This window comes from Dasypus novemcinctus, chromosome 5 (genome assembly GCF_030445035.2).
Source record: "Dasypus novemcinctus isolate mDasNov1 chromosome 5, mDasNov1.1.hap2, whole genome shotgun sequence".
NCBI lineage: Eukaryota > Metazoa > Chordata > Mammalia > Cingulata > Dasypodidae > Dasypus > Dasypus novemcinctus.
In genome coordinates this window covers 56,153,739-56,178,097 of record NC_080677.1, presented here as the reverse complement: position 1 = coordinate 56,178,097, position 24,359 = coordinate 56,153,739, and the positions used below count along the sequence as shown (strand labels likewise).

The following is a 24,359-nucleotide window of genomic DNA, read 5'->3' as shown; positions in this document are numbered from 1 at the left end:
TTAATTCTCACCCCTCCCCCCCACCCGGTTGTCTGTTCTCTGTGTCTGTTTGCTGCATCTTGTTTCTTTGTCCGCTTCTGTTGTCGTCAGCGGCATGGGAATCTGTGTCTCTTTTTATTGCATCATCTTATTGTGTCAGTTCTCTGTATGGGCAGTACCATCCTGGGCAGGCTGCACTTTCTTTCATGCTGGGCGGCTCTCCTTACGGGGCGCACTCCTTGCACGTGGGGCTCCCCTACATGGGGGACACCCCTGCATGACAGGGCACTCCTTGCGTGCATCAGCACTGCATATGGGCCAGCTCCACATGGGTCAAGGAGGCCCGGGGTTTGAACCATGGACCTCCCATGTGGTAGATGAACGCCCTAACCACTGGGCCAAGTCCGTTTCCCTGAACTCAATTATAAGTTCTAGAAGTTTCGTTGTAGATTTCTCAGGGCTTCCTATGTATAGGATCATGTTGTCTGCAAGTAATGAAATTTTGACTTCTTCCTCTCCAATTTGGATGCCTTTTATATCTGTTTCTTGCCTTAGTGCTTGAGCAAGTACTTCTAATACAATGTTAAATAGGAGGGGTGATAGTGGACATCCTTGTCTTGTTCCTGATCTTAGAGGGGAAAATTTTAGGATTTCACCATTGTAAATGATGTTAGCTGTGGGTTTTTCATATATACCCCTTATTATGTTCAGAAAGTTTCCTTCGATTCCTATCTTTTGCAGTGTTTTTATCAAGAAAGGGTGCTGTATTTTGTCAAGTCCTTTTTCTGCATCTATTGATATGATCATGTGATTTTTTCCCTTAATCTGTTTATGTGGTGTATTACATTGATTGGTTTTCTTATGTTGAACCATCTTTGCATACCAGGGATGAAACCATAGTGTATAATTCCTTTGATGTCTTGTTGAATATGATTAGCAAGTATTTTGTTGAGGATTTTTGCATCTAGTTTCATTAGAGAGATTGGTCTGTAATTTTCCTTTCTTGTGGTGTCTTTGTTTGGCTTTGGTATTAGGGTAATGTTGGCATCATAGAATGAGTTAGGCAATATTCTTTCTATTTCAATTTTTTGAAAGAGTTTAAGCAAGATTGGTGTTAATTCTTTCCAGAATGTTTGGTAGAGTTCACCTGTGAAGGCATCTGGCGAGGCTCTTCTTAATTGGGAGATTTTTACTGATTGATTCTTTCTCCTTACTTTGATTGGTTTGTTAGATCATCAGTTTCCTCTTTTGTCAATGTAGGCTGCTTATGTGTTTCTAGAAGTTTGTCCATTTCCTCTAAATTGTCCTTCTTGTTGATATACAGTTTTTTAAAGTATCCTTTTATGATATTCTTTATTTCTGTGGGATTGGTAGTGATATCTATCCCCTTTCCCATTTCTTATTTTGTGTATTTGCATCTTCCCTCTTTTTTTCTTTGTTAGTCTAACTAAGGGTTTGTCAATTTTATTGATCTTCTCAAAGAGCCAGCTCTTTGTTTTGTTTATTTTTTCTAGCACTTTCTTATTTTCTATTTCATTTAGTTTGGCTCTGATCTTTGTTATTTCTTTCTTTCTTTTTCCTTTAGGGTTAGTTTGTTGTTGTTGTTGTTGTTTTACTAATTCCTCCAAGTGGGCTGTTAGGTCTTCAATTTTAGATCTGTTTTCTTCTTTTGATGTATAAATTTATGGCTATGAGTTTCCCTCTCAGTACAGCTTTTGCTGCATCCCATAAGTTTTGATATGTTGTGTTGTCATTTTCATTAGTTTCAAGGTAGTTACTGATTTGTTTTGAGATTTCCTTCTTGACCCACTGTTTGTCTAAGAGTGCGTTGTTTAACTTCATATCTTGGTGCCTAATCCAGGTCTCTGGCCCTTGCAGATTTCCAACTTCATTCCACTGTGGTCAGAGAAATTATTTAGTATGATTTCAATCTTTCTGAATTCATTGAGACTTTCTCTGTGGCCTAGCATGTGGTCTATCTTGGAGAATGATCCATGTGTGCTTGAGAAGAATGTATATCCTGCTTTATTTGGGTGTAATATTCTGTATATGTCTATTAGGTCCAGCTCCCCTAATATATTGTACAAAGTCTTTATTTCTCTATTGATTCTCTGTTGAGATGTTCTTTCCAATGGTGAGATTGGTGTATTAAAGTCCCCTACTATTATTGTAGAGGCATCTATTCCTTTACTTAGTTTTTCCAGTGTTTACTTCATGTATTTTGAGGTGCCCTGGTTAGGACCATAAATATTTATGATTATTCTCCTTGAAAGATTACCCCTTTTACTAATATGTAGTGTCCATCTTTGTCTCTCACAATAGTTTTGCATTCGAAGTCTATTTTGTCTGATATTAATATAGCTACTCCTTCCCTTTTTTGTTTTAGTTTGCCTGTAAGATTGTTTTCCAGCTGGCCACTTTCAACCTCCTTGAATCCCTGGGTCTAAGATGTGTTTCTTGTAGACAGCATGCTGCATATAGATGGGTCATATTTCCTTATCCATTCTTCCAATCTGTGTCTCTTGACAGGTGAGTTTAAGCCATTTACATTCAGTGTTATTACTTACATTAGCCATATTTTCTTTGCGTTTGTGTGTGTTATGTTTTTTCCCCCTCTTTTTGTCTTTTTAGTTGTTCTTGCACTCTCCTCCAACTCTCTCTCTCCTGTTCCTTTCTTTCCTCTTGCAGAACTGCCTTTAGTATTTCTTGAAGGGCAGGTTTCTTGTTGGCATACTCTCTTAGTTTCTGTTTATCTGTGGATATTTTGAACTCTCCATCATTTTTTAAAAAAAGATTTATATATTTCTCTCCTCTTCTCCTTGTTGTCTGCTCTCTGTGTCCTTTTGCTTTGTGTTCTGCATCCACTTGCATTATCTGGCAGCACTGGGAAACTGCATCTTTTTTTTGTCACATCATCTTGCTGTGTCAGCTTTCTGTGTGGTGTCACTCCTAGGCGAACTGTGTATTTTTCACATGGAGCAGCTCTCCTTATAGGGTGCACTCCTTGTGTGGGGGGCGCCCCTATGCAGGGGCGCCCCTGCATGGCATGGCACTCCTTGCACACAGCAGCACTGTGCATTGGCCAGCTTACCACATGGGTCAGGAGGTCCTGGGAATCGAACCATGGACCCTCCATATGGTAGATGGACACTATCAGTTGAGCTATGTCTGCTTCCCTCTCCATCATTTTTGAATGCCAGCTTTGCTGGATAGAGTATTCTTGGCTGGAAATTTTTTTCTTTTAGTACGTTGACTATGTCATACCAGTGCCTTCTTGCTTCTATGGTTTCATATAAGAAATCAGCACTTAATCTTATTGAGTGTCCCTTGTATGTGATCGCTTTCTTTTCTCTTTCTGCTTTCAGTACTTTCTCTTTGTCTTAAGCATTGAATAATTTGACAAGTATATGTCTTGGGGTAGGCTTCTTGGGATTTATGCTGTTCGGGGTGCATTGCACCTCCTGGACATGTACATCCATCTTCCTCAACAGGTTTGGGAAGTTTTCAGCCATTATTTCCTCCAACACTCCTTCTGTCCCCTTTCCCTCCCTTCTCTTCTTCTTCTGGGATGCCTATAATGTGCATGCTTGTGTGTTTTGTGTTGTCATTCAGGTCCCTAAGTCTCTGCTGGATTTTTTCTATCTTTTTATCAATCAATTCTCCTATCTGTTTGATTTCAGGTTTACTGTCTTCCATATCACTAATTTTTCCTCTGCCTCTTCAAATCTGCTTTTATTTGCTGAGAGTGTATTTTTGATTTCTTGGATTGTGCCATTCATCACCATTATATGCATTATCTTTTTGTGTATGTTTACAATTTCTTCTGTATGCTCTCCAAGTGTTTTCTTAATATCCTTAAGCTCTTCCTTCACTTCATTAAATTGGTCCGTGATATATGTATTGAGAGCTTTGATTTGTTGTTTGATGTTCTGCTCCTCTTCCTGGTTTTAGTTTGTTCATTGTATTGGGCCATGTTTTTCTGATTATTGGCATGATTTGTAATTTTTTGTTGCTGTCTGGTCATCATTTTATCTTGATGGTTTTATTCAGTTGATTAGCTTTTCCATGTAATCTTGGGGTTTATTTAGGTGCTGTTTTTATATGTGTGTTAAGTCTTCTTTTTGACACTTTGTTGTTCTTATTCTCTTTCCTTGTTGTTGTCTAAGTTCCCTTGAAGGAAAAAATTAGGGCCAGGGAAAGCAAAAGAGGTAAGAAAAGAAAAAGTATAATAGCAGTATTGATAGTAAATGTTAGCAGAAGAACCATGTGTAGGAAAAGGGATATAAAACTCATGTAAGCTGTGTAGAGTTATAACAGTAAAAGAGTGGAGTACTACAATGAGATGATATACTTAATATGGAGAAGAATATAGTACGAATTAAAAGGCCAGTGTGGTCAGGAGAAAGGGAAAGAGAAAAGAAAGGACAATAACATAAAAAGTGAATAAAAGATAGAAAACAGAATAGAGGTGTTAGAAATAAAAAGTCAGAAAAATTAGGTGCTAAACAAAGAGATATGGAATGTAAGAGAAACAGTAGATGATGGAAGATAGAAAGAAGTAAAGGAAAGGGGATAACATTGGTAGCCAAAATCAGTACACACAGAAAAGAGGAAATCGAGGATGAGGAAACACAGCAAATAAGAAACACTGCCTGTAGCACCTAACAGAAAGAAAAGGGGGAGGGGGGAATAAAAGGAAAAAGAGAGAGTAAGAAAAAAAGGGGGGAGGGGCACGGAGGGATAAAGAAGAAGGAAAGACAAGAAGACAAACAAAAAAGACCAGACAAAGCATCAAGCAAGGAATCCTCTTTGCAATCGTATAAACTGCTTAGGAGTCTATCCTTCCCCCCTTTTCCCTTCCTTGCTTCCCTCTCTCCCAGGGCAGCAGGAAGGCTGTGTAAGAGCTCCCCTCCAAGATTCAACTGGGACCTTAGTGAACCAACTCACCACAGAAAATAATGACTCTTAGTTTCTTTGAGAGAGAGCATCCATACCCTGCTAGGAACCCTAAATATGCTATTGGAAGCCTACCAAGCATGTCCTACTGTCCTTCTCCCTTAAGTGTGCTACACAGGACTAGTTAGTTTTCTGACTCCACCTTCACCCAGACCAAGTTTCCCTATCCCAGGATGTTTAGGTAAATTGGGCTCTCTCAGCAGATTCACTCTCCTCTCTTCCTAGTCTCTCCCCAAGCCAGCTGGCATTCTACTCCAAGCTTGAACAAAGGGGGAACCGGACAATTGAACCTGTACTCCTCGGGCCCCTCTGCACCCCTCACCAAAACCCTCCCACTCTCAGTGTTTGTCTGAGACTGGAGGGCTAGGGGAATACTGGAGCTTGGGAGTGCTGGGTTCAGGGAACATGGGCTTGGGGGAATGTGGACTTAGGGAACACGGGGTTTGGGGAACATGAGGTTCAGGGAACATGGGTTCTGGGATCATGTGTTTGGGGACTACGGGGCTCAGGAATGCCACCGTGCGACCTGCTGTTTTCAGGGAATACTGCAGCTATCAGCCCTAGGGGGAGGGTTTTGCCTTCCCACAGCTTCTAGCTCTAATGTCAGAAACCCATGGTTTTACCTTGAGCAAGCAGTCCTTTTGTTGCCCTCTCTCCAGATCAATGTCCAGAAACCTCCTGCTTTGTGGATTCCCAAAACTGCTCACTTGGGCAAGATTCTGTCCCCACTCAGCTGTTTTTTGCAGGAGAGATGATGAGGGTGCACTCACTCGGACACCATCTTGCCCCACCCTCAAAGGTGACATTTGAAATCAAGGGGGAAATACAGACAGTTCATCAGTGATAGCGGAACAGTTAGAGACCCATTTTGAATACCAGTTAGCTGACTATCACCTAGCAAGAAACATAAAAAATTGAATTGATATTTGTAAACCATTTAATCATTTAAAATGGAAAAAAAAATCCAACTACTAAATAAGATGCTTTAGATCACAAACACTTGGATAATCCAATGGAAGCCATGGATCTTTGCCCCCCAAAAAATGCATCTATATGTGCATCCATAAAATTTTCATGTTTTCAGGAAGTTTATAGAACCTTGAAATCTGTTTCCCTGGACTTTCTAAAGGAATTCACTTTTTGTAGGTGACCATCTTATTACATTGATTATTCTTGTTATTATTATATTTGTGTGGGGCCTTCTTAAGGGAAAAGAAAATGTTCCAAAGAGATTGACTTGATGCTGAAATTTGAACTGATTTTTTTCCACACACCAAAGTTGTTTGCCTTGGGTGTGAGAATAGAGTATTACCTTAGTGGTCCCTCCCTACAGGTGCTTCTCCCTTCACCATAGCTTCCAGAAGGATTGGTAGGTCCTTAAAATTGGTTAAACCTAATTACAAACTAATAAGCAATTAATTTAGTAGGGTATTGAATTAAATGGTTTTAAGAAATGGCAATGTCTTAATAACTCATGCTTTTAGAAGATTAAAATAAATTGACTTTTTATGAACATTTACATTCAGAAAATAAAATTTTACTTTTTTAAGCATTACAGATTTCCTTTCCTTATATTTATTAATGCGTCTTGATTTTATTTCCTTTTTATGATATGCTGTGTTTCTTCTCATTTGTGGGTCACAAGAATGACTGGACAGCTTGACTTTACCTGCATCCTTTATCAAGAGAGAAGACCCATTGTAGGATGGTGAACTGGCCGGTGCTATCTTGTTTAATTTTGTTGAATAGAAATTCTGGTCCCTTTATAAGGACAGTAGGACAAGACTCAGAATCAAAGCTAAGACTAGTTATAGCTAAAGATTTGGTTGTTATCAGTTATTTTATTTTATTATTTTTTATTTTTTTGCATCATCTTGCTGCGTCAGCTCTCCGTGTGTGCGGCACCACTCCTGGACAGGGTGCACTTTTTTCGCATGGGGTGGCTCTCCTTACGAGGTGCACTCCTCGTGTGTGGGGCTCCCCTATGCAGGGGACACCCCTATATGGCAAGCACTCCTTGTGCACATCAGCACTGTGCTTGGGCCAGCTTTACTACATGGGTCAGGTTTGAACCTTGGACCGCAAATGCTCTAGCCACTGAACCAAATCCGCTTCCTATTATCAGTTATTTTAAAGATCAGCCCTACAAGTTACCTGAGAGTAGTTTATTTTTAGGCATGTTCATTTATCATCTTTGCAAGTCAGATAAAACACCTCCAAAGTGAAATAAATGGCCTGTTCTAAAGCACTGATTATTTTTACATTGCTTTTAAAGAGAAAGCACAGCTATAAAATCAGCATGATATTTATCTATTCTAAATGCATTTGGGACAATATACTTGAGATTGCTGAATTTGTTGGTCAAGAGAAACAGTAGAGGCTGTCAATTACAAAATGAACGGATTTTCCTAAATAACCCCTTTCAAGTCAGAAAACAGAGATAAAAAATGTAAACCAGGCAGGAAAAAATTATATTGATGTGTATATAATGGCAGTGACTAAGGAAAAGATAGTATAATAGATGAAGCAATGCTAGGATTATGTGTTTTTTACACATCTGTAGTAAGGGATGAAAAACGATGTGTTTTTTTTCCCCCAGAAATAAGATGTTATTAGGAAGAACATCTCTGAGATTGGTAATTTAAAAGCTTAGTGTGCTGACCCAGCTTACTGATGATTAAAAATTCCCAACAGTGAAAATGTGGATTAGTCATATTTCTATCTAACCATTGTTTACCAGTTCAAGAGACATGTACTGAGCTGGGCACTAGAGGTACAGAGCCAAATCAAACATGGCCCTTGCCTGAGAGAAGCTTTCAGTCTAAGGGGAGAGAACCACATAAGCAACGCCCTGAGATACAGGCAGGGCTATGTACAGGGTGCTCTCAGTGAGGAACTCTTGGCCCAGGAAGACTTTCCTATGGGATCGAGTTGAGACTAGAAAGATGACTTAGGAAATGAACAGTGAGAAGAGTATTTAGGCAGTTTTTAATGATACAAAGGTAGAATACAGCTTGGTATGTCCCAGTAAAATGTGAAGTAGGGAGTGGAAGGACATAAGAGCATCTTATCTGCTGTGATAAGGAGGTGGGATACATTTTATAATTGAAATGGAGCCATTGAGGTATTTTAAGCCGAACAGTGTTCTTATCATATATGAGTGACAGAAGGAACACTCTGACACATTGTGAAGGACATATTGTCAGGGAGCAAGGTTAGCGTAGATAGGAAGATTAACTGGGAGAGTATTGTAATGTTCAGATGAGCAATGATGAAGACTGGCTTGGGCATTGTGACTGGACATGAACGGGAGAGGATAGACCTGAGAAAGTTTCAGTGGTAAAATTGAGAAGACTAGTGAAAATTGTGGGGGCCATCGGCAAGTGTTTATTGAATACCTACTATGTGCCCAACATGATCCTGAGGTACCTCTGTGCAACTTCCAAAAGATGCTTATGCATGGTCTGTGGAAAAGCCACCCTTTCCACATGCTCCTTAAGAGGGCCCATTTACATCCAGAAGCTTCTTATATTGGCTCTGAAGTGCTTTAGAACGTTGAAGAGCAGAGATGCATAATTTTATATGATATAAAGAATATTCTTGTAATACGCTATGGTGGTGGTAAGCCTTCTTTATTTGCCTTACTTACCTGTTATCTGGCTTAGGCAAGGGATAAATCTTTCCTGTCTAAACTAGCCTGAGGTTAGGTGCTTCTAAGGAGCCTTTGTGCAAAGTCTCACTTCTTTCCTAACTAGTGTTTTGTTTGTTTGTTTTTTAAGGTATTCTTTAGGTGACTCCCATATCTTTTCTTCTGATTGTATTTTCTAATTCCTTTTCTGTCCTAATTCTTAGAAATCCAATTCCAAAATACTGCCGACTTGCTGTCCAAACTCTTTCATATTTAGGTTTATGTTCTTTTAAGAATCCTACTTGAAATTCTTATTTCCTAAGGACTCTTGATACCAGCTGAGTGGTTACTGAGGAAAGAGACTGTAAGTTATGAATCACTGATTCTTTAATCAGGGTACAATTCCCTTTCTAAAGGAAGCATGTTGAATCTCTAAATTGATAGAAGACCCTATCTGGTTCAGAAATAAGACAAACTTTTCCAGAACTTTTTGGCAAAGATGACAATGGTTTTTGAGCCCTTAAATTTTAAGAGCTCTCATCTCTGCTCTGCTAACTAGATGAGAGGACAGATACCCTATGGATTGATTTTTCTCACTAGAGCATAATAGGCCTCTGTGCAGAGTGCTTGAGAATCTCTCCTGTTTTATGTGTTACAATTGCAAATGCTCGTTACAGCTCAAGTAGTACAATTTGGATAGCTCACCATCATAAAGCAGTGAAAGTAGGACTAGAGATAATATTCAGACATAACAGTCTTAAATATATCTCACAAATCCAACAAGAAAGATAACAAAATCTTAATCTTAGAAATATTGTCTGATTTCCTAATCAAGACCTTACCCAATAGGAAAAAAATTGAGAGGTGTCTTGAAAAATCATTGTAGATATTAACTGTGTATATTGAGACATTCTTTCCTCCAAAACAACAGTTCCCTAGTAACATAACTAGATTCTTCATATTGTTGATGAAACTGTTGCAGTGTTTAAGACTACCCAATCCTGGCTTTGTGGATGTGGTCAGGAATTTTAAAGGCAAAGCCTTTCCTCCTTGTGTCATCTCTCCTATGCAATTTACATATGCTGCCACCATGAGGTGGTAGACAGTGATAGCAAATTTGGCCTCGAAGTAGACTGATCAGGATCTAACGTCCTTTTGTTTATGAGGCCCTTTATTTATTTATTTTTTTGGACATGTATTTTATTGTGAGGCCCTTTCTTTTAATTTAAATGAATAAGAGCCTGAATAAATAAACATGGAAAGGAAGCATTATGTAATGAAAGTATCCAAGAATAAGGAGATTTGGATTTCCCATTCATGCTTTCCCACTCAGTGGTTGTGAACTTTGACAACTATACCTTGGTTTCCCTGTTCATGAGTATAATGTACTGGATTACATTATCTTTGAAGTTCTTGCTCTGAAATGAACATGTATAGTTATAACTGTTAAGGCAATCTAGAACAAAAGTAAAAGAACAAAGTGATAAAATATTTCACACAAACAGATAAGACTGTATTTCAGTTAGCAACCGTTTGCTTAGTTCACTTTATGGACAGGCTAAGACTCATTAATTTCTGTGGGGGAGGGGGGGTGAGGAGGAGCTACAGGAGAAGGAACAAGGCAGTGGAAGAAAACTTTGTCTTTCTAACATATTACTTGACTTTAGGCAAGTGAGAATTGTTTCATACATATTTTCATAGGATCCTTTCTGCCTCTTTTGCTAACTCTAGTTTTCTGGATTCAGAGGCCTTAGCTCTTTCTGGTATTTCTAAACCATTAGAATTTGTAGCATTCTTAAATCTAACCTGAATTTTTTATGCTCAGTGATTTTACTATTTTGCCCTTTACTTTTTCTTTTCCACAAAATGAAAAGCTCTAACTCCCTGTTAAGTTTATTTATATAAACACTTAGCAAAATTTTGTTAAGTTAAGGCCTCTGTAGGCTTTAGGATCAACTCCATCATACCAGGAAGTAGGTTAAGTCAAAGCATAGTTTATGGACTTATGAGGGTCTCAATACACTTTCAAGAGATCTGTAAGATCAAAACTATTTTCATAATAACACTAAAATGCTATTTTCCTTTTCAATGTGTTGACATTTGCAATGATGGGATAAAACAATGTTGGGTAAAACCCCTGGTGCCTTTTTACTTATTCTAGCATGAAACAGGACTGTGCCCTAAATGGAACTAGGAGTCATTATATTCTTCACTGCCATACATGCACAGTTTCATAAAAAAAAACAAAAACAAACCTGTTTCACTTAAGAATGTCATTCACAAAGCAGAAAAAATTATTAATTATATCAAATTTCTACCTGAGTACACTTCTTGATTATGTGACAAATGGGAACATATAAAACACCTCCATTGCACACCAAAGTTCAGTGGTTGTCTCTAGGAAAAGCATTTGTACAATAGTGTGAGTTGCCAGCTGAACTAGCTGCCTTTTTTTTTTTTTTTAATGAAACACTCTTTTTTTACTTGAAAGAACAACTGACAAACTATTTTTATTTTGACTTGGGTATTTGGGTATTTGGTGAACATTTTTTCAGCAATGAACAGAATGCGCATGTCACTTCAAGAAGACCATTGGCATAAAGTATTTATTGTCATTGATAAAATTTGACCCTTCAGGCAAAAATTAGAACTTTGGGAAGCTTGTATCAATTACCAAGAGTTTGACATATTTACAATACTTAAAGACCTTCCTGAAAAGATTGGTAGTGATTTTACCAAATTGATTCTTGGATCACGTACAATGAATCTATCAAAACTTGGAAGGTCTGCCTAACTCAGTATTTTCCAATGACAAATACTTTCCAAATGGCTGATGCATGATGTTATAAAATTGTACATGGGTAAAATACTCAAAGTTTAAGATAGACAGATGGATTTTTAATGTAACAGAGTACAGTTGTAGATTCTACATTGTAACCAGCCTTTAAGAAACAGCAACTTATTGTGTTTTGATGTAATATTTTTAAAATTCCACAGTTTCTTGAAGAAGCTATTAAAAATTCTCCTTTTCCTGAGTACATATCCATGTAAGGTTGGATTTTCTTCACATTCTTTAGCCAAAATTGACTATCACAGAAAATTGAATGCAGAAGTCAGCATGAGAATCCAACTGGCTTCTGTTATGCCAGATATTAAATCGATATGCAAAATACATAAAAGAATTATACCTTGCTCAGTGTTTTTTGTCTTGAAAAAAATTTTTTTTTCATAAAAACTTTTGTGTTAAAAAGGAACAGGTTCATTATTGTTATTTTTAAATTAATTTAAGTAAATCTTTTAAATGTTCTCAGATTTAGTTCATTTAATCAATTTATTTATTAATTTTTTATTTTTTACATTAAAAAATATAAGAGATTCCCATATACCCCACTCCCCATACCCCCCACTCCTCCCACATCAACAACTACATTCAGTAGTGTGGTATATTCATTGCATTTGATGAATATATTTTGGAGCACTACTACACAGCATGGATTATAGTTTACACTGTAGTTTATACTCTCTCCCAGTCCACTCAGTGGGTTATGGCAGGATATATATTGTCCTGCATCTATCCCTGCAGTATCATTCAGGACAACTGCAAGTCCCAAAAATGTCCCCATATCATACCTCTTTTTCTTACTCCCTGCCTTCAGCAACTCCTATGGCCACTGTCTCCACATCAGTGATATAATTTCTTCCATTGCTAGAGTCATAATAATTCTGTAGTAGAATACCAGTAAGTTCATTATAATCCATATTTTATTCCTCCATCCCAAGGACCCTGGGATAGTGGTGCCCACTCCACCTCTAAATTGAGAGGGGGCTTAGATCCTGTATGGCTGATGGATGAGATTCTCCTGCTTAAAGTTGTAGAGTCTCCCCATTCCTTGGTGTGATGGTTGACCATCCTCATCTCCTTGTTAACTAACCTGGGTAAGTCCAACAACCTGGAAGCTAGGTGTTGCAACTCTGCTGAGGCTCAGGCACAGCTGACACTTGGACAGTCCCGAGATTCAAGTTTCCTGGGTATACACCAACCCCAGTGCCAACCACAGGTTCAGTAAAAGTGACAGAAGAGGCATATGTAGAGAAGTCACATCTGAGTCCAACTCCATCACACTCAGGAGTGCAAATTCCAAAGCCAGGCTCACTGGCAAGGCACTGAACTCCAGAGCCATGTTGCTTAACTCAAATGTGGCCACTCTCTAAGCCAAACTCAGCATATAAATGCATTACCTTTCCCCCAGCCCTGGACGTGACTCCTGGGGATGAGTCTCCCTGGTGCCGAGTGATTTCTACCAAGCACTGGCTGGTGATGCAACTAAAAAAGACCTTGAATAAAAGGGGGAAATGGTAAAGACAAATGAATTTATATGGCTAAGAGACTTGAAAATGAGTTGGGAGGTAATCAGAGAGGTCATGCAGCATGTCTCAGCAGGATATCATAGACTGCCAAAATAGATACAACCCCAGATAGTGGTGCTCCTGAGGTGCACAGAGACACCCGAGTCCTATGGTCATGGTAGATAGCTCTGGAGTTCAGTGCCTTGCCAGTGGGCCCTACTTTGGAATTAATTTATTTTTTATAAGATAATTTTTAGGTTTACAAAAAATTATGTAGAAAATACAAAATTCCCATACATACCCTTCTCATACACACAGGTTTCCCTATTGTTAACACTTCGTATTAGTATGGAACCTTAATTTTGATGAAACAATATTATTGCAATTTTAATTATACCTTTAACTAAAGTCCATAGTTTACCCTAGGGTGTACTGTGTGTTTTATAGTCCTTTAAAAAAATATGTATATATATATATATATATATATACACACACACACACACAACAAGTTTTCCACATTTAGCCACATTCAAATATATAATTCAGTGGTGTTAATTACATTTACAATGTTGTGCTGCCATCAACATCACCTATTACCAAAACTGTTACCCCCTGCAGAAGCTCTTTATCAATTAGGCATTCCATATCACTGCCCAAATGCCTTTGAACCTGTATTCTAGTTTCTGAGTCTGTGAATTTGCTCATTCTAATTATTTCATATCTGTGAGATCATGCATTTGTTTCTTTTGTGTTTGTCTTATTCACTCTACATGATGTCTTCAAGGTTCATCCATGTTGTTGCATGTAGTAGAATTTCATCTCATTTTATGGTTGAATAATACTCCATTGTGTATATATATACCACATTTTGTTTATTCATTTATCTGTTGATGAACATCAGTGTGCAAATATATTTGAGTCCCTTCTTTCAGTTCTTTTGAGAATATTTCTAGAAGTGGGATTATCAGGTTATATGGTAATTCTAACACCAAACTGCTTTTCACAGTGGCTGTACCACTTAATATGCCCACCAACAGTGAACACATGTTCCTATTTCTCCACATCTTCTCCAACACTTATTTTCTGATTGTTTTTTTAGACATTCAAGTGAGTATGAAATAGTATCTCAGTGTGATTTTGATTTACATTTCTCTAATGGTTAATGATGTTGAACATCTTTTCATGGACTTTCTGATGTTTGTGTATTTTCTTTGGAGAAATATGTATTCAAGTCTTTTGACGATCTTTTAATTGGGTTGTATTTTTATTGTTGAGTTGTAGGATTTCTTTACATATTCTGGCTTAAAACCATTTTGGATCTGTGGTTTCCAAACCCATTCTGTAGGTTTTTACTTTCATGATGCAGTCCTTCAATGCACAAAACATTTTAATTTTGTGAAGTCCATTTATCTCTTTTTTCTTTCTTCATTATGCTTTTGGTGTAAAGTCTAAGAAACCATTGCTTAATACAAGGTCCTGAAGATGCTTCCCTATATTTTCTTCTAGGAGTTTTTATACTTCATTCTTGTTTTTTTATTTAAAGATTTCTTTATTTCTCTCCGATTCCCCCCCCCCCCCGGTTGTTTGTTCTCTTTGTCTATTTGCTGCGTCTTCTTTGTCCGCTTCTGTTGTTGTCAGCAGCATGGGAATCTGTGTTTCTTTTTGTTGCATCATCTTGCTCTGTCAGCTCTCCGTGTGTGCATGGCACCATTCCTGGGCAGGCTGCACTTTCTTTCGCTCTGGGCGGCTCTCCTTACGGGGCACACTCCTTGCACGTGGGGCTCCCTTATGCAGGGGACACCCCTGCATGGCAGGGCACTCCTTGTGTGCATCAGCACTGCGTGTGGGCCAGCTCCACGTGGGTCAAGGAGGCCCGGAGTTTGAACCGTAGACCACCCATGTGGTAGATGGACGCCCTAACCACTGGGCTAAGTCTGCCACTTATAATTCATTCTTATATTTAGATCTTGATTTACTTTGAGTTAATTTTTGTATGTAGTGTGAGGTAGGGTTCTACCTACACTCTATTGCATATGGATATCCAGTTTTTACAGCACCATTGTTGAATAAACTATTCTTTCCTCACTGAGTGGACTTGTCACCTTGTCAAAAATCACTTGGGGAAGCGGATTAAGCAATTGAGCTCCTGTCTTCCATGTAGGAGGTCCAGGATTTGATGCCCAGGGCCTCCTGATAAAGGCACACTGGCCTGTGTGGCAAGTTGGCCCATGCAGAGTGCTGACCTAAGCAGAGAGCTGGTGCAGCAAGATGATGCAACAAAAAGAGACACAGAGGAGCGAGAATAAGAGATGCAGCATGGGAAACGGACTCTGGCCCAGTGGTTAGGGCGTCCGTCTACTATATGGGAGGTCCGCGGTTCAAACCCCGGGCCTCCTTGACCCGTGTGGAGCTGGCCCATGCGCAGTGCTGATGCGCGCAAGGAGTGCCGTGCCACGCAAGGGTGTCCCCCGCGTGGGGGAGCCCCACGCGCAAGGAGTGCGCCCGTGAGGAGAGCCGCCCAGCGTGAAAAGAAAGAGCAGCCTGCCCAGGAATGGCGCCGCCCACACTTCCCGTGCCGCTGACGACAACAGAAGCGGACAAAGAAACAAGACGCAGCAAATAGACACCAAGAACAGACAACCAGGGGAGGGGGGGAAATTAAGTAAATAAATAAATCTTTAAAAAAAAAAAAAAAAAAAAAAAAAGAAAAGAGATGCAGCAGATCAGCGACTGAGGTAGTGCAAGAGAATTATCACCCCTTTCCTACTCCAGAAGGTCCCAGGATCCGTTCCCAGAGTCACCTAATGAGAATACAAGCAGACATAGAAGATCACACAGTGACTGGACACAGAGAGCAGACAATAGAGGGTAGGGGGGCAGAAATAAATGAATAAATAAATCTTTTTTAAAAATCAGTTGACTGTAGATATAAGAGTTTATTTCTGAACTCTCAATTTGATTCCATTTCTCTATAAATCTGTCCTTGTTCCTGTACCACACTTGTTCTACTACTATACTGTTTGAATTCTTGTTGCTTTGCTATAAGTTTTAAAATTGAGAAGTTGAGTCTTTGAACTTTTTCTTTTTCAGTTTGGTTTTGGCTATTCAGAGCCCCTTACCCTTCCATATAAATTTCATGATTGGATTTTCCATTTCTGCAAAGAAAGCTGTTTGAATTTTGATTGGTATTGTGCTGAATATGAAAATTGCTTTGCCTAGAATCGACACCTTAATGATATTTAGTCCTCTAACCCATGAACACAGAATGTCCTTCCTTTTATTTATGTGTTCTTTGATATCATTTAGCAATGGTTAGATGTATTCCTAGATATTTGATTCTTTATTTGCTCCTGTAAATGGAATTTTTTCTTGATTTCCTCCTCATATTGTTCATTGTCAGTGTATAGAAATGCCACTGTTTTGTGGCTGTTGATCCTGTACCTCTCCACTTTGCTGAATTCTCTTATTAGCTCTAGTAGATCTGCTGTGGATTTTTAAAGATTTTCTTCATATGGGATCATGTCATCTACAAAAGGGAAAGTTTTACCTCTTCCTTTCCTATTTGGCTGGCTGCTTCTTTTTCTTATCTAATTGCTCTGGCTAGAACTTACAGTATAATGAAGAATAACAGTGGTGACAGTGGGCATCCATGTCTTGTTCCTGATCTTGGAGAGAAAGCTTTCAGTCTTTCACCATTGAGTATGATGTTACCTGTGAATTTTTCATATATGCCCTTTATTATGTTGAGAATGTTTCCTTCTATTCCTAATTTTAAGTCAATTTTAATATTTAACATGGTAAATATTAATAGATATAATTTGCAGAAACAAAATTCTTTGAGTTCATTTATAGTTTTTAAGAGTGTAAAGGGGTATCCTGAAATGAAAATAGTTAAGAAGTGCTAAAATGCAGTATAAGTAGACTAAGCCTGGGTACCCTCCTATTATGAGGTAGATTATTTTTTTTTCACTTTGTTTCCATAGTGTATTGATGGCTTTAAAAATTTGGCAGATAACCCTCCCACATCTTTTGGTGTCCAAATCCCTTCTGAGACATCTAGCACCTTCTTTTCATAGGCTGTGAAATATAGCTTGTTATTGTGTAAAAATGGGCTGATGGTTGTGGTCAGTATCATCCCTTGGCCTCCCATCCAGATGGAAGAAGGAAATGTATCTTATGAGAAGCCAGACAGTGACATGAGGCTGTAAAGATCAAGTTTCCTACACATACCAAGTGGCAGATGAGATGTTCAGTAGCTGAATGGTGAAGATCTGTCAAGAGCAGTTGTGTTCAGGCAAGAAAGGACACTTTATTTAGGGGAATTTTTTACTGCTATCTGGCAACAGCTGGGCAATGATTTAAATCTCCTTGGATTCTAACTTCAGGTTTAAAACACATTTGCATAAGCCAGCATTAGAAAAGGAATCCCAAACTGCTGCCAATTTAGACAACTGAGAGGAAATAGAGATCTATATTATTCAAAAGCTAAGTCTTAGATTGTGTTACTCAGCAGCTGCCTCAACAGAACTGAACCCTTTGCTTCTTCTCTGTTAGACATTTGCTTCAAAGTACGACCAAACTGTACTGTTATGATACGTTCAGAGATGAAAACAGAAGATCATAGGTATTATTTGGTTCAGGAAAAACTGAAAATATTCTCTTCTCTGTGAATGTGTGTGAACATTGAGAAGTAAGAAGAAGACGAAAAGCATAATAGGAAGAAAAGGAGAGGTGTGAAAATAACTTTTGTTTTGTCTCCTTCTTCCTCAAGTGTCTGCATTTTTCTCTCATGTCTTCTTCCTCCCCCTTCTACCCATTCTTTCCTCTATTGAGAATTAGGGTCTTGAGTCATTTCTATGATGGACAGCAGGACCGACCTTCCCTCTCGCATCCCAAGTGAAGAAGAAACCATTTCTCCCTATGCCTACCCATCCTTTTGGAGAAGTGGGTAGGAGACGGGAGGATGCCTGCCTGGAAAAGCTTGATATTTAATTCCTATGTTCAACAGATAAAATGGGAAGAACTTTATTACTATTAAATTAAGTGACTACATTTAATTTTAAAATACTTTTTGTTCTTTGGATCATACCTCTTTTCCCAGATGCCTCTCAGTTTATAACTGAGTTAGATCGAGATGCTCCTTCTATTCACTTCAAAGTTCTTTAGAACCTCTAGGAGCATAGTTTAGGTTTCCTCACTCTGGTTATTTTCCTATTAAATGAGTAACATGCCGTGCCTTTACTATTTTTCTTGCTTTAACCCTTTGTAAATGATTGCAGTGAACCTTGAAGGATGACTTTAGTTATTGAATTAGAGTAGAATTAGTGATGGGGGGAAGGTGGTCAGGGTAAAATAATAGTGATATGAATAAATAATAGAAGAAGAAGAGAAGAAGGAAAAAAAGGCAGCAGAGAAACAACTTTTCTTGGGTGTTTAGTATTTGCCAGGCAAAATTCTAAGCTCTTGTATTGACTCATTTGCTTTGATCAAAAGGATAACAGGTCAATGGGGACAGTGATGGGCTGAAGCAAAAGTTATCAGAACTTTTTTGGAAGGATAGATGGAAATGAGTCACAGTCATAATGCTAAGCAGGGGGAAAGGGTAAAACCAGAGACTTGGGGAAATCAGAGGTGAAGGGTTGAAATTTGAATAAAAAATTATGGGGAGGTGGTTGGTATATGCAGTTCTGAGTAAAAGAGGTAGCTGATTTGAATTTTGGGATGTCTGTTGTTGGCAGGAAGTAAGTTGGGCACAAGAAAAGAAGGAAAAGAGGTGAAATGGGATTATGTTTGATGATAGGAAAGCTGGAGGGTTTGCTGGAGAACAAGAGCTAAGATGAGGGGATGAGGGAGATAGGAGACAATATTTGAACAAATGAGGTTGGGCTGGGGAGATGGAGTTCAGAATATGGGAGTCTCTTCACATTGACTGGCTCTGGAATGGATGGAGCTGGGGTGAGACTGAGCTGGGACTGTTTTATGAGGCTGGGTCAAGCTGCAAGTCTCCTGGTGGGTGATAGGGCATGTTGATGATCAGAGAGGGAGGGTCCTTATACTCAGAAGTGGGTTTGATTTATCCATTTGACCTCTTGCCATCTGTCAATGAGACCAGTTCTTTATGTGTGTGAAGTAAGTGGGCAATAATTAGCAGTAGGTAGCTCTGATTCTTCTTTCCCTAGATTGAAAGCATCAGAATTCCCTTTGCAGTGACCTGCATTAGAGACAGGAATCCCTATAACTCATGTTGCCCATGCTTTGCTCCTCCATTTGCTTTGTTTAATGTACAGGGAGATTTAGCGGGTCAGACTGGCAAGCTCCAAGGGGGAGCCTATGGAGTTCAGTGCTGACACTGCATTTAATGGTGCTGTTTAAGGCATTTTACCTTTATAAAAGCACATTCATTTACTATGATGTGTATTTTCCACGTTTCCTCCTTTATGAGGCATTCTCTTGAGATTTCTTATTGTCCTAGGGGTTGATATTAAATGTCTATTTTGAAACAGATCCAAAAATCAGTAAGTGGAATATACTCTATAGTTGTATCTTTTAACATTGTAGCTTGATTACCTTTTAAAAGTGAAGTGTATAATTTGAAGTTACACTACCTAATTTCTTTTTTAAGTTTTCTTGTTTTTTTTTTGTTTATTTTTAAATTATTGACTCTAAGAATACCATCTTATACTACCAAAATTGGCAGATATATTTCTCACTCATGAAAAAGCTGTTGCCCTTTGCAGAAATCTACCACCAAAAATATACCTTAATTCCAGCCTGTGGATTAAGTTCTTTGTAAGAAAGTCACAACAAATACAGGATGTTCTCATTACATGGTTGTTCCTTTGACTACTGCTTATAACTGAAGTCATGCTGGATACTTTTGATGGACTGGGGTAAGGTAGATAAAAGTTGGGAAAATGTGGAGGAAAGGAAAGGTTGAGTTTTCTAAGAAGTTTCCACTACTGTGGAAATTTCAGCATAGTAAAACACAACTATTGCTTTAACAGTGATTTTCTTATCATGTGTTTCATTTTTTACAGAAGAAAACTTTCTGATACTTAAGCTAGATTGGCCCCCATTGGGCAACAGTGTGTGTAGCTTCTCAGAGTGCTTCCAGAATTAGGTTCTAATTTTCTTCAACCAGGAGTTTTACCATTGGTGTTGAAATTATTGGCAATAGGTATTTTAGTGATTAACTTCATTTTTTTTACTTCCATGTTTCCTTTGGAAAATAAAAATAGAAGATCTAACAACTGGTGTCAGTGTTCTCCATCTCAGTAATCATCTGGAGCTGGCTAGAGTTGCCTCCTTCAGGCATGGCATTTGCTGTGTGGCTGGTCTCAGTCACTGCTTCATTCCTTCAAACTTTCTGCTTGGCACTATAGGACTTTGAATATGTGACTCGGGTCTAAACAGTCTTTGTGGTTGGATAATCCGAACTCTGTTCCACAGTTCCAGACTCTCATCCAGCCTTGTAGCTTTCTATCATATTTTATCTGCACATTTTTTCTGCCTAAATGTCCCATTGACATCCAAACCATAACATGTTGAAAGTTTTTTCATCATTTCCTTCTTTGCCTCCTCTTCCCAATTTCACTGCCAGTCTTTCTGATATTTTGAAATGGAATTGTTGGTGAATCTTTTCTCTTTTGCTTCTACTTTTAAAGGCTACCAAGAGTTACATCTTCCTTCTTGTCCATACTATCTCCAGTTCACATCCTCTACATTCCTTCTATGTTCATCTACCATCCCATTTGAAGAGGCAGGTGATCAAGACATATGTTGGTACCAGTCTCCCAGAAGCTTGTTTATTTTTCATTACTGCTTCTGTTTTGCAGGCAGAGACAAGAATAAGCTTAAGCAAATTCAATTTTCATTTTGTCACTTTCCTTTTTGAAAACAGTTCTGTGACTTTCCATCATACATTATACCGAATGCAACTCACTTTTCTGTTTTTCCAGGTCTTTACCAGTTGCCTCCACACATCCATTTTAACAACTACAGTTTTTACTTCTTGACTTAAATTTATCCACATATTCAAGATACTGGTTCCCTTGTGCACAAAACTTTTCATACCTTTGTCTTCCCTTCTTGGCTAGTTCCTGACCTCATTTACTATCAAGTTCAAATTCTACCTCTTCCTCAGGCTCAACCTGTCTTAATCCCACAGAACTTGATTATTTTTTCGCTCTGCCTTACTTCTGAACTTATACCATGGAGATGAGCAGAGTGTAGTACTTTAGAACACAGACATGATTGAATTTAGGTTTGGCCATGCATTGGCTATGTAGTCTTAATTGTGAAAAAGGCATTAATAGTAATCTCATTGGGTTGTTGTGATTAAATGTGATAATGAAAGCAATTAGTATGAACTCAATAATCAATAAGCCAATGTCTCAGAGAACATCTCTAGCTACACCACATACTTGTAGATATGAATTATAGCTTTAAAGAGCCTAGCACATTTTAAATATCCAGCAAATATTTATTGAAACACATGGTGTGACCATGAATGGCAGAGGTTGATTATTGTAATCATTATTGTTATTATTAAACAAATCTTAGAAATTGTACCATGAGCAGGAATGTACATAGTAGAAACACATTATACTTCTCAACTGTGCATATTTGTTTGCAAATGTGTCTTAGAATGACTGCAGGTCCTTCACTGCCTTCTAAGGAACACAACAGGTTTGAGGATTTTTCATTGTATTCTCCAGGTTTTGTTTTGTTTTTTTTTTTTGTCTTCCATTACTGTATCATCTATGTAGGGATACATTATACATTCATCATAGTGGCATATAAATAACCTGCAAATGAACACTCATAACTATATGGCTAGCTGCTTTTTATTATTATATATTAGGAACATAGGTCAGAGGGAGTTTGTTTCTCAGGGTTTCTACTTTGTTAGTTTCTAGTTGAGTGTACAAAAGAGAGAAATGTCATTATTTGCAATTGGTGAGAGTCTTCTCCAATCTCATTTTATTTGAAGATGTTCCTGGCAGCATAGTCTTCACCATTAGCATTAAAATTAAATCTTGTTTGAATAAATTTTCTCAAGAACTTGCTGTATAATGGTATCTCCTATTTCTTGTGTCCATAAATACCCTTGGCTTAGAAAAGAAAAAGTGCCTGCATAAGCCATATTATATTCAATGTACAAATGAAAGTTTTTTAGAAATAGATTTGTACTGTAGATGAAATTAATTCTGACAGTTCAGGAGGAGTTTTCAGAAAAAGATTAATATGTTAGTTCTTTAGCAGCTGTCTTCCCTGATGCATAAAATGTTAGGCAAAATGAAATCTCCATATGCTCAAGCTCAGTGAAGGAATATTTACTGATTCCAGAGAAATTTGAATAGGGCATGTCTCTGAAAATTTTTATGACAGCCTATTTTATTTTCTCAATGTGGGGATGAATTGGGTCTATTATCATCTAAATTGGAAGTCATGATGGTGGTTCTTTTTTGATTCTCTTCTTTTGTTATTTTGTTAAGAATCTGGTATAGAAAATGAGTTGCTTATTCTGAAGTAATTTTCTTTTTTCTTCAGACAAGACCAGAATAGATGATAACATTAACTTTCTTCAAATATTTATGTGTATATAATAAGGAAGATTTTATGTTGAGTTAGACCAGATCTGACAATTTGTTTCTTTGCTTCTTCAACATAGGCTTTGTAATACAACCTATTAGTGCCAAAAAGTTGCATTTTCAAGCAGGATTTCCTTTTGAATGATTTTTGCAATGTAATACGGTAAAGGCATATATATATATATATATATATATATATATATCATATTTTTCTATTTCTTCCTCCAAGGAAACCAACATGTCTGACAAAAGTGACTTAAAAGCTGAACTAGAGCGTAAAAAGCAGCGCTTAGCACAGATAAGAGAAGAGAAGAAGCGGAAGGAAGAGGAGAGGAAGAAGAAAGAGGTAAATATTGGTGTTGGACTGCGGGGGGGAGGGAGAAATCATTTGATTCTGAGGGGCTAGTCAAATGGATATAGAACCTTCCTAAAAGAGTTATTTTATGACTCTGAATAAAATGTGTGGATGTATCTACATATTCAGAGTAATAAAGTCACTGCCATCTGCTATGTTCTGGTCAATACCACCTAAATGGCAGGTAGCATTTGGACCAGCGGACTCCAAATCCTGGGTTCACCTCAGACTTAGTTAGAACCTGAAGATGGCCTGCAGTCTCTTTATTGTTAGAATTCCTTAGCCTTTTTGAATTTCAGGTTCCAATCATATGGGAATAATAATATATTTGCTTCATGGGGTTGTGAGGATTAAATGAGTGCTTAGCAGTAACTAGAATATAGTTAGCACTTAATAAATGTTAGTTTTTAGAAAAAAAAATTTACCAGCAAGGGCAGTGTTGAAGAAACAGAGAATGATGCCAGTGGATTCACACTGATATTTCATTTTTAAGGTCAATTAGAATCCCAGAAGTGGTAAGGGGAAAGCTGTGTTTCTCCTCTTTTGTAAAAGTGTGAATGCTATAGTAGAGTTTTCTACATGGATCCAGAATTGTGAAATGTTAGAGCCGGAAGAGATTTTAGAGTCATTCCTCAGACCCCTCTTTTTGCCATCAAAGGAGCAGGGTCCAGAGGTGAAATGTGTCCTGTCTGCCTTCTAGACCCAGAATCCAGAACTCTTGATTCTCAATGTAATACTTTCTGTCATATCGTGATTTCTTCCCTTATCTGAATTCAACAAATAATTTATTTGTAATTCTTCAGTTTATTACAGCAGTTAAAAATAGTTCACGTCTCATTTTAAAAAGCAGGTGTCAAAGACATTTTGAATAGTTTTCTAAGTTTATATAGTGTGATCTTCTTGTGTATATAGAAAGCATATATGCTTCCCTACTTAGAGATTTTCTGTAAGGGAAAAGCAAACATATTTTGATATCTTACAATCTAAATGAGTGTTTTCTCATAATATAAGGTTGGCTACCAAGGTAACAGATTTAAAACAATGATTATTTTCCAACAAAGTAAAACATAATTGCAATTGCATTTTAGCTTTTAGCATCTCACATCTCTCACTACCATTACACTTTGATTGATGTGATAGTTTATTTGTCCTTGACAGCACACATATAATGTTTTTCCCTTGGAGATCTTTGTTGTTATATATGCAGTTTTTGAGTGAAGTAGAGGTGAGAACTGACAAAGAATGGCTATTCATTTTCATGCAAAGCCAAAAAAGCATTAAGTTATTATGTTCCCTTTACTTCAATGTCAATACCTACCGTAGTTTTAAAGCACCTGTTATCCTTTACTAATAACTGGTTTCCTTTTAAACTGACATGCTAATATCCAACTTGATTTCGTAGAATTACCACAAAATGTGATGTGATATGGGAAATCAGGTTTCAAATTATGCTGTCTGCTTCGTCTTTTTCATTTTACACATTTTGGCAGAAATTACAGGC

At 37.9% G+C, this 24,359-nt stretch overlaps 1 protein-coding gene across 4 annotated transcripts in view; it reads left to right on the top strand.

Annotated features, from left to right (window-relative positions):
• DYNC1I1 (dynein cytoplasmic 1 intermediate chain 1) overlaps positions 1-24,359 on the top strand; it is a 367,795-nt gene that overhangs the window by 30,057 nt on the left and 313,379 nt on the right. For all 4 annotated transcript variants that reach the window (XM_004470734.5, XM_004470736.5, XM_004470735.5 and 1 more), the window contains exon 2: positions 22,733-22,849. In XM_004470734.5, the coding sequence (XP_004470791.1) occupies positions 22,742-22,849 (108 nt within the window). In that variant the 5' untranslated portion in view covers positions 22,733-22,741. The remainder of the gene's footprint in view (positions 1-22,732; positions 22,850-24,359) is intronic.